This window comes from Bactrocera latifrons, unplaced genomic scaffold (assembly GCF_001853355.1).
Source record: "Bactrocera latifrons isolate USDA-ARS-PBARC rearing strain unplaced genomic scaffold, ASM185335v1 scaffold_820, whole genome shotgun sequence".
Classification (NCBI taxonomy): domain Eukaryota; kingdom Metazoa; phylum Arthropoda; class Insecta; order Diptera; family Tephritidae; genus Bactrocera; species Bactrocera latifrons.
In genome coordinates this window covers 76,492-87,387 of record NW_017537513.1, presented here as the reverse complement: position 1 = coordinate 87,387, position 10,896 = coordinate 76,492, and the positions used below count along the sequence as shown (strand labels likewise).

The window sequence follows — 10,896 nt, the reverse complement described above, 5'->3', positions numbered from 1 at the left end:
AGCAGCCACAATTCCTGCATGATTATTTTGGAGGTTATCACGAGTGGTGAGAGCATTCCAAGTGGATCAAAAAGCGATGAAGCGATAGACAGTATTGTGCGCTTTGTRACAGACTTGTGAACTTGCTTTGGTGTGAATGAAAACAACAACATATCGTTGAGTTGATTCCAAGTTACCCCAAGTGCATTTGATGTAAAATCGTCGGTAATGCTTAGCTCTTTCATAGCTTGGCCTTCGATGAAATCTGGGTGATTGGAATGSCACTTGGATAGAGGAAACTGTCCGCGTTGAAGTATCTCAGTAACTTCTTCCTTTAATGTGTGTAAGGCATCTGTGTCATCCGCACCACATAGAAAATCATTCACACCAATTGAAAATTCTGCCATGTGCTTTTCTGCTAAAGAGTGAAGACTTCGCACTGCTAGATATGGAGCTGAGGCGGTACCATATGTCACAGTGTTGAGCTGGTATGTGAGAAGATCTGCGTCTGCGGAAGCTCGYCAAAGAATGTAATGAAATTTACGATCATTTTTATTCAAAGATACTTGCCTGTACATTTTAGTGACATCTGCGGTGATATCGTAACGATACAAACGGAAGCGCAGTAGCAACATGTACAGCTCTGTTTGGATGGTTGGTCCAACTAAAAGTAAGTCATTTAGCGATGTTTGTGTTGTAGTTTGACAAGAGGCGTCGAACACTACTCGTAACTTTGTTGATGCGCTTGTAGGTTTCATTACGCAGTGATGTGGTATATAATAGTGTGGTTCATCTAATTTCGGCGCCTTTACTACAGACATGTGACCAAGACGTTCGTATTCTTCCATAAACGAGACGTACTGGGAATAAGTGTCTGGCGAATGCGACAGACGGCGTTCGATTGCCAGGAATCGGCGACGAGCGATGTCGAATGAGGCTCCAAGTGCAGCTGGATTGTCTTTAAATGGCAGCCTCACAATTATGCGTCCAGTTGTATCTTGATGTGTTGTGGCTATAAAATGACGTTCACAAATGCGATGATCAGGTGAAATAGGGTTGGGTTTCCTRTCGACAGTTTCGAGCTCCCAAAGGCGTTGCATGTTTGCGTCGATAGAGTCTTCGCGAAATAGCAGATATGACTTTGAAGGCGTATAGTGCTTCGATTGGTATCTTCCAGAAACTACCCATCCAAATAATGTTTTTTGCAATGTAGGTAWATTCGGGCCAAGCCTTATTTGACCAACAGCGAGWGCTTCAAAAAATGCCTCTGTTCCAAGCAACAGATCGATGCGTCGAGGTTTGAAGAAGGTTTCGTCAGCCAAAGTTSTATTAGCTGGCAAGTTCCAGTTTATTGTGTCAATTTCAGCGTCAGGTTGGTCTGCAATCTGGGGTGTCATGCCAAACTGGAGCGAAAGTTGAAATGCTGATGTACGTGACTTAATTGTTGTGGTGATTCGAGCTATAAGATTGGTAACTGAATCACCTATGCTGCGAATGCCAATGTGATACTTTTCTCGACGAAGGTGAAGCCTTTGTGCGAACTCATTGGTCATGATATTCACTTGAGAACATGAGTCGAGAAGAGCTCTTCCAAGCTTGTACGTACCCATGGAATCTTTAACTAGAACTAAAGCTGTTGCTAAAATGACCTGYCCGTGATCCGATRTCTCCATATGCGAATGCGTGGCTACTAGTTGGTTGTATGTATGAGGTTTGGTTGAATATGATGATGATGGTTGCAACGATTGTGAAACAGGAAGAGATGTTGGACTTGCAAGTGTAGGCAGAGTCGCGTTGTTATGATGCAAAAGCATATGATGCGTTCTGTTACAGGAGCGGCAGCGATGCTTTGACGCACATTGAGCTACTCTGTGACCATTGCTCAGACAATTGATAAAGAGGTAGTATTTCTTGGCGGCAACATAGCGTTGATTCGTGTTCATGTCCTTGAATTGAGAACAGCCAATCATTTTGTGTTTATCGCTGGAGCAAAGGACACAAGAAGGCTTAGTGATGGCGAATGATGAGTTTTGTCCACGGGWAGTAATCCGAATTGGTTTGGTGGACTCGAACTTATGGAGTGACGARGAGTCGGATGAATGCAAAAACTGACAATGGCGTTCTAAAACTTGGGTGCATTGTATCCAAGTTGGAAGCGATTTGTAGTCTAGCGATTCATTCCATTTGTTGCGAGTTTGCTGATCACATTTTCCAATAACAATGTAAATCAGCATTGCTTGTRCGATATTGGAGCTCGTGCCCAATGATTCTAACGAACTGAATATAGCTGATGCCTTATCAATCAAACTACGCAACTGTTGATAATTTGATTTATCGGCTGTTTGCAGCGTGAATARGGAGGCAAHTCCTTCCAAAAAAATCASAGTGGGATTATCGAAGCGTTCCCTGAGTCTGTCTAAAGCTTTCGGGTAGTTTTCGCTGGTGACCTGGAAGGCTCTWACGGTTTCCAGGGCTGAACCTTTAAGACACGACCACAAACAATTGAAACGTTCTATATTTGACAGCCTAGGTTCCCGAGCGACAAGTTGAGTAAAAGATGCAATAAAGTTTTTCTATTCTGCGTAATTCCCGCTAAAAGTAGGCAACGACAACCTTGGCAAGAATGATGGCGTGGAAAAAGAAGTTGGAGCTGTTGTCTCGGGGTAATTTATTGTAACGTTTCCTTCGCACGCTGGAATGTATCACGGTGGGGTGCCTTTCGTGCAACGGAAATCGTAACAGACGCCACACGGCTTCGTTGCTGCTGGCATACCGACCACCGACCAGATTGATAAGTTTGTACCTCATCTGCGGGATTCGCAAGATCAGTACTTGTAAAATTGAAAATAGCTTGATCACTACCCTTGCTTATATATTTGMAGATATATTTGATGGCGCGTACTGAACTGCATGCCTCAACATTTATGTGGGCGTTAAACATTTTTGATACAATTGGTGAATAGGGGAGTTCCCAACTATTATCAACCGTAACGTCGCTATCATTTCGGAGCTTYACGGTTGCTGTTCGACGTCCGTCTGCTGGCGCTCTTCTACGATCTGTGGGTATCTTTTAACCACAATAATATATGGACATATGGCAGTCCACGTTTCTGCCATTCGACAGAGTACATAAAACAGCGCGCTTCTTCGAACACTCGGTCTTTATTAATCACATGCATTAGTCTAAAAACTCTTGCGACTACATCTTGTCTATGTATTGCGCTTTGCCCCGGCATCAACTATTTCGGGCCTGGCTGGGTTGCAAGTAAAAGTGACGAATAAGTCAGGGCGACCATGTGTACGCACATAAACAAACGCCTCCTGAGTATATTCGTGTAAGTAGCGTGTGCTATTTACAAATGAAGACGGTAAAAATACCATGCGACCTAAGTTATTTGAATTTCAATTGGCGTCTTTTGTCACAGCGTCTTGAAGATGGATGTAATTATCTGCTCTTAGTTTAGTTTGATTTAAAGATATGTACCGTAACCTATCGCTTTCAACTTTAACGTACACGTCAACGTAAAACTGATTGCTTTCTCGTATCATCATACTGTAGACGTAAAAATCCATACATAAAACCTTTTTGTTATGCAAGGGAAGACCTGTTACAGGATTAATTTGAGGAACTTGAAAATGGTACTCCTCTTGTCTTTTWCTAAATATGATCGGATATTGCAACGCATCATAAAATTTATGAGTATCAGGTACCCTGGTTAATGTGTCATCTCGGGCCTGTAGAGTTATATCACGGGAAGCAAACTGTTCGCCTATAACCGTGGCTGCGATTTCATTTATTAACGGTGCATTATACCGCCTTTCATGTTCCCCACTTAGTGTGCGATCGGGGTGTATTACCAACTTATAACCATCTCTAGGCATTCCTTCTAGTGCTGTTTTGAAATTATTGATAAGCCGAGTATGTTCATGCAACATTGTCTGGATTTTTAAAACAGTATCGAAATAGAGTTGTCCTTGGATGGTAAAAGTAGGTGAAAATCCAGGAATTACGTCCTCCTTATCTACACCAAATGACGTCATCTGAAAGCAAGAATTATACTTTTTAATCCTGCTTAAAAATCGGCGCGATTCGGTACTGTCGTATAAAAGTAAAGACTTACGAGGTTCCTCTGGCTCGCCAAGTAATGGAAGTTTAACCTTTCCACCAGAACAGCACATACCTGCAGTTTCTTCTTTCCATTTCAGTGCTTCACAATATCTGCATTTTTTCTATTCGCTCAATGATAACCAATCGGTGATTAACATAGTCGATCAAAGGGTCATACTCAAAAGCCTCACCATTATATATCTTCCACGTACTCATTGAAAACGTACGTCTTCTTTCTGCTTGCCTTTCGGCATTTAAAAACGTCGTCTTTATGAATCTTCATCAGTCTCTGCCGCAATCAATTGCGCGTGACGTTCGGCATCTAAAACCCGACGTGTCTGATTCTGTCCCACTGTCTCAGAAGCTCTTTGAGATGCGTGGCGTTCAGCATCCAGGGTCTGACAGTCTTGAGTCTGCGTAAACGTCACAGAGGCCCTTTGAGATACATGGCGCTTAGAATCTATCATTTGCGTTTGCGTGGCATATCGAAAACAATAATTAAAGATTTTCTAAATCGGTAGTTTTAAAAACTACAACGTGAGAATCTTTTTTATAAAAACTTAGATAAAGCAAACCTAAGGTTTATAAGATCAATATCTATCGCGGGGACTATGATCAAATTTTAATTTTAGGAACTTCGATAATTTTTCGGTCTAAAACTGGTCCAAAATAGGCTGTTTTCAGAATCTGAATTTCAAAAGCGCGAAATTTTTTTAATTTTCAATTTTATTTTTTGGTTGTAGTACCAGCGATAGCTGCACTCCTACTGGTTAATAATTTATTTGGTTTTTATGTTTCAGATGTTCAGAAGAGTCAAAATCAGCAACGGTACCGGGCGTAATTTTTTAAGATAGCTTTTTTTGGACGCCATTTTSAATTAAAAATTTTTTTATTTAAGAAAGTAATATTTTTGTACTTTTCATAAGTGTACAAATAAACTGTATTTTAAATTGATTGCTTTTTTTAACCTTAAAAAAATTCAGAAAACACCCTTAATTTGAGCGTTCTAGACCCCCGGGACCCCTTAAAAGGCATTGTCATGCAAAACAATAGCATTCGAAAAGTATTATTGACACAAACATTACTAACGAAAAAATGTTTACATATAATAACCCATGCGTTCTTAGAATACATTTTAGCAACTGTTTGTACTCATATTAAAGCAAACCCAAGGTGACACAAGATGTGCACTTGAAAACAATACCACACCATGTAGCATAAACAATATGCTACATACATATGAACATGCACATGAATTGAGAATTAACAAATAAAAGCGACCGCAAAAATAAAGAATAATACGTATTTGAGTAAACCTAGAGAAATGAATGATTGGTTAAGAAAATATCTACATCTAACAGCTACCTTAACTACCTAATAATAAAAATGTAACTAAGCACTATCTATCACCATACCAAATTTCATCAAAATAAGCTCAGCCGTTTAGGCGTGAAAGAGTAACAGACAGACAGAGTTACTTTCGCATTTATGATATTAATTTGGATAATCATATATGAAAAAAATAATATATCTAAATGTCATATTGTGTCACGCTCCTGCTCCGCTGCTCTATATTCTCGATTGGCCTGTCTATTTAAATGTTCCGCGAAGTTGCGTTCCTGCTCCCCTGCTCTATATTCCGCATAAAAATAAGAGTTAAAAGCTAACAATAAATAAATAATAATATATTAAAAAATATAATGGTTATGCAAAAAAAAGCATTTTCTTGGATAAACTTGAAATTTTCTTGTATTGTTCAAAGTTTAAGCTGCACGCGTAAACTAAAGTAATCCGTTATGTTTACGCCCTGTTTATAAAATTGTTTAAAATGCAAGTCTTTCTGGGTTTTTTTACCTAGGTTTTGTTTAGTTCCTACCTATCAGTTAATGAAAGATTTTAGGAATTCATGCGAAAATTCATCAAGTTTTAGTGGATATATTAAAGCGTTAATTACAAAGGAGGCATTGTAGAGATTTTTTATAGTTAACAAGGGTTTTAAAAAAGGATAATTAAGTTTAAAAAATTAGTACTTTATATAATAAAATATGCGTCTATAAAAATTAGAGCTTTGATTATTTTATAGCAAATTAAAAAAATTTTTTTGCTCCGTATTCTTAACATAATTTTTAACTTGTTGTCTCAGTTGGTTACATGTCATATCTTACTACTTTTATTGAAAACTCAAATTGGAAAGTATAATAACCAATTTGTWTATAATATATTATTTGTATAGTGGTTAATTCTGATTACAATATATAAAAAATATTGTAGAATATTAATTAGTTTCTTTACACCCACAAACTATATTGCATTGCAGGGAAAATTGGTTCGCTATTTAATGAAGAAAAAAAAACAAAAAAATTCATGTCAAATTTTGTGATGATAGTTAGACATATAATATATGAACTTGCCCATATATGAACTCGATTTTGATTGGTCAGTTTGTATGGCAGGCCGACCTTAACAATTCTTTTGAAGACTAAAACGATATCTTAGGCAATAATCCATGYTAAATTTCATGAACGTTTTTTGTCACATATACATTCTCGTTTTCTACCTAAGCCTTTTTTTGTTCCTACCAATTAGTTAATTATGTTTACAATGTGAATTATTCATAATTATCTGTAAATTAGGGATTTATTTATTATATGTCTAATTTAATCATATTTTTGCTACTTATCTTATGTGCCCTATATTCTTATCAAATAAAAAATCTTCCATACAAATATTTATTGTGATCGGTAAGCTTATAAGGCAGTTATATGATATAATTGTCACATAAGAACTTAAATTTGATTTGTATGGTAAGTTTTGTGATCCGACCTGCAAAATTTCTTCAGCTATTGTACTAGCGTCAAATGAGAAAGTTTGTAACGTGGCTTTTACCACCTTACAATAATTTACTCCAACACTGTACATCATTTATCCTTACCATACCTCAACATAGTCACATAGTATTCACCATACTAAACTTCACCTCATTGCATTGACCAAAGCTGCGCTATGCTTCTATATAAGCAAGCACTTCACACCGACTGCGATCATTTCTTCCAGCTCGAAAGCCAGGACGGTCAGACAGCAGCAAAGAACAGTAGGCAGTGGGGATCCATAGAATACTGCACTGTACCGTACAGTCAACACCGTATCACGGAGTGACTTCTCCTCACCAGAATATAGAAGGATCACCACCTTACCGTAATTACCGAGCCGACTTCGACAAGAACCAACGCCTGGCACACCAAATCCAATCGATTCCACCTGACTCGCCATATAAATATAAGCTGGTCTGGCTGTCCACATAATGGGTATGGATACATTTATTACAAAAGTTATATATTCTTTGCTGAGGGTTCGTAGATCCCAAGGCTGACTCTGGAGCGGCTGAGCATACCTCAGCTATGGACGAAGCCGCCATTACATATGGCGCCCGAGCAGGGACCTGACTTTGTGAGTGACAGTGAAAAACATTAAACGGCCACCAACGCTCATGAAACAGGTTCGCCACACCCCCTACACAATAATAAGCATCGCAGTACATCAGCGTATAAGGCTCGAMCAGTTGGATTTATTGGCTAAARAAGGAACGATTAGTCACCGAGTGCAGGCGACACCACATCGCTGTCGAAGGGCGCACCGAAGCTGATCTCCGCAGCGAGCTGAGCGCCTGCATCCGTGCAAAGCGCCACAATAAATCCACGGAGGACCTAGTGAAAGCGTTGGAAAGGGAAATGCAAGAGRAAGGTAATGCCACCATACTTGTTCCAACCACCACGGCAAGAATCCCGAGTAAAGCAACAGCAACACGTGATGTCATCACATCGGCTGCAAAATTGATTGAAAATTTGGAGGTTATAAACTCCGTGCGGCGATGGAACATACGCTACAGCGGTCGCGAAAATTTACACGACTGGAGCGATGCGAAGAACTAGCCGAATGCTACTCTATAGCAAATAACCAGCTTCCTTCTACTATGCCGGAAATTTTACAAGATAAAGCGATGCAATGGTTCCGTATAAAAGGCAGTGTCATAGCCACGTGGGTTGACTCTCGTTACGAGGCTGAACGTTTTTTCTTACCGAAACGACACCTCGCACATCTGGAAGAAATCATCCATCAGCGCAAGCAACTACCCAGGGAGAAAGCAAAGGATTATGTGTTGGCCATCCGAACGCTTATTCGCCAAGATCACACCGAACGTATATATGACGGCCTAAGGGTGAAATATCGCTTAYACGTGCGACGAAGCGACTTCAACAGCGTAGACGAACTACTCGAGTTAACCGAAGAATTCGAATTGTTAAAAAGTGAGGAGGCCAGGCAAGCAAGAAACACCAATCACAGTTTGACGGCGGTAAGTACTAAGTATTGCCGCGAGAAAGTTTGTTGGCGATGTAAGCAGCCGGGACACCGAAGGCACCAATGTCGCAACCAGCAGCGAATATTTTGCTCTCGTTGTGGACGCGACGGAATCATGTCTCGAGACTGYAATTGTCCTACACATGCGACAGTGCGAGCTACTCCGTCCAATCCCAGTACAATAGCACTCAAAGCAACGATTCCGTACCCAGAAGGGAAACAAGATGGCCGTTATTATTTGCCCATTACTGTTGCAGGCATGCAGATAGAAGCTCTGGTGGACACCGGAGCCACGCTCACATATATCAGTAAAGAACATCAACGTCATCTAGATAAACAACAAATTAAAGCCAGACGCCAGACCCGTCGCATTCAGCTAGCTAACCAGACATATATACCTGGCACGAAAATGTATCCTGTTACTATAGATCTGGACAACAAGTCTACGCACCTACTTGTATCAGCTCTACCGACGCTTTCGGAATATGTCATCTTAGGCATGGATTTTTTAAGGAAGCGAGGCCTGACTATCACCATCGATGGTCAACCCATAACCGCTACACGCCTAAGCACCTACCGATCACCTTGCTATGCTAACCGAAATGCAACATCTTACAGCAAAGGAGAATCACCAATTGAATACTCTCCTCACTGACAATGCGGCTGCATTCAGCGCCGGCAACATTTCAGCGAGCCCTAGACACCGTTCTGGGATCAGAACTACAGCCGAAGGTCTTTGCCTATCTGGACGACATCATTGTATTGGGAAATACTTTTGAAGGGCACTTAGATAACTTGCAAACGGTGTTCACGCGCCTTCAGCAAAACCATATGCAGATAAACTTTGAAAAGTGTAAGTTCGTGTAGTAACGCCTCCATTACTTGGGCCATTTAGTCAGCACCGAGGGTATTCACACAGACCCGGCCAAAGTCACAGCCATTAGCGATATGGCAGCACCTACCACCATCAGGCCGCTTTCTAGGAGCAGCCTCGTRGTACCGACGTTTCGTAGCAGAYTTTGCCAAAATATCGGCACCGCTTAACCGCTTATTAAAAAAAACCAGCGTTGGACATGGGGTTCCGACCAAGAAGAAGCATTGACCCGACAAACGCCGCTCAGCACGAACGCGCGTAAAATGCCGACTACCAGACGAGTCCCAGCTGCATGTGAAGCGAATCGCGAAGCCTGTGCTACGACAGAGCTGCGCGCTGCTCAAACCTCGACACACCCCGTAGTCCAAACAAATGCTGAGGTGACGTTCTCAGCAGATCGAAGCGAAGTGACGGCTGCAGTTTCGATCCGACTCGTCCAGCGAGGTACTGCAACGAGTACCGTCATGGCCGAAGCCAGCATCAATAAACAACTCGTAAGGGATGCGCACGAGACACCAGCAACAGCAGCGACTGCCGAGGTAAACGGATGCATAAATGACGATGGGGCATCTGCCAAGAAAACTGCCACGGCCCACGTCGAGATGATACCGACTCACTCAAAGGCGCAAACAGCCACGACGACGGCACAACCTCCCATTGTCGAGACCAGCGCACGACCAGCCCCTCCTATCACATCGCAGGAAGAGGTAACACCAGCGAGCAAAATTCCAGGGTTCCTGGAAGGGCTGATAACGACCCGACAKCACTTCATCAGGCGCTCAAGGAGAACACTATTCTTCCGAGCCCTTAGCCCTGCAAAAGTTGGAAGGCGATCGCGTATTCGTGCGATACGGCTGTTGGGATGCGTTGTACATTTGTACGACTAAATACACAATGCCTGAACTTAAAATTTGTGTTACTAGTTAAGTAATCATAAGATAATAGACACCTTGTACCATAGGTTAAGAAATTGCTGTAAAATAAAGATCTCCCACCCGCTTCCCGTCCACGGCACAGGCACATCGTGGGTGGTCGAAACCATTCCTTTCACCTGTACCCAGCGAAGTATCGCTGTCCGAAGTAAGGGGGGGGCTGTAACGTGGCTTTTAACACCTTACAATAATTTACTCCAACACTGTACATCATTTATCCTTACCATACCTCAACATAGTCACATAGTATTCACTTCTATATAAGCAAGCACTTCACACCGACTGCGATCATTTCTTCCAGCTCGCAGCCAGGACGGTCAGACAGCGGCAAGCAATAATAGGCAGTGGGGACCGTACCTGTACCGTACAGTCAACACCGTATCTCGGAGTGACTACTCCTCACCAGAATATAGAAGGACCACAACCTTACCGTAATTACCGTGCCGACTTCGACAAGAACCAACGCCTGGCACACCAAATCAAATCGATTCCACTTGACTCGCCATATAGATATAAGCTGGTCTGGCTGTCCACATAAGGGGTGTGTATACATTTATTACAAAAGGTATATATTCTTCGCTAAGGGTTCGTGGGTCCCAAGGCTGACCCTGGAGCGGCTGAGCATACTTCAGCTATGGACGAAACCC

The 10,896-nt window shown here is 41.6% G+C and overlaps 1 protein-coding gene across 1 annotated transcript; it reads right to left on the bottom strand.

Moving 5' to 3' along the window:
- Positions 1–176: 176 nt before the first annotated feature.
- LOC108977019 lies at positions 177–2,920 on the bottom strand (the record flags this gene model as incomplete). Its single annotated transcript, XM_018946511.1, has 2 exons — positions 2,764–2,920; positions 177–2,458 (listed from the first exon to the last, which is right to left on the bottom strand). Coding segments are annotated over exons 1-2 (2,439 nt in total), but the record flags the coding sequence as incomplete, so codon positions are not given.
- Between the last annotated feature and the right edge of the window lie 7,976 nt (positions 2,921–10,896).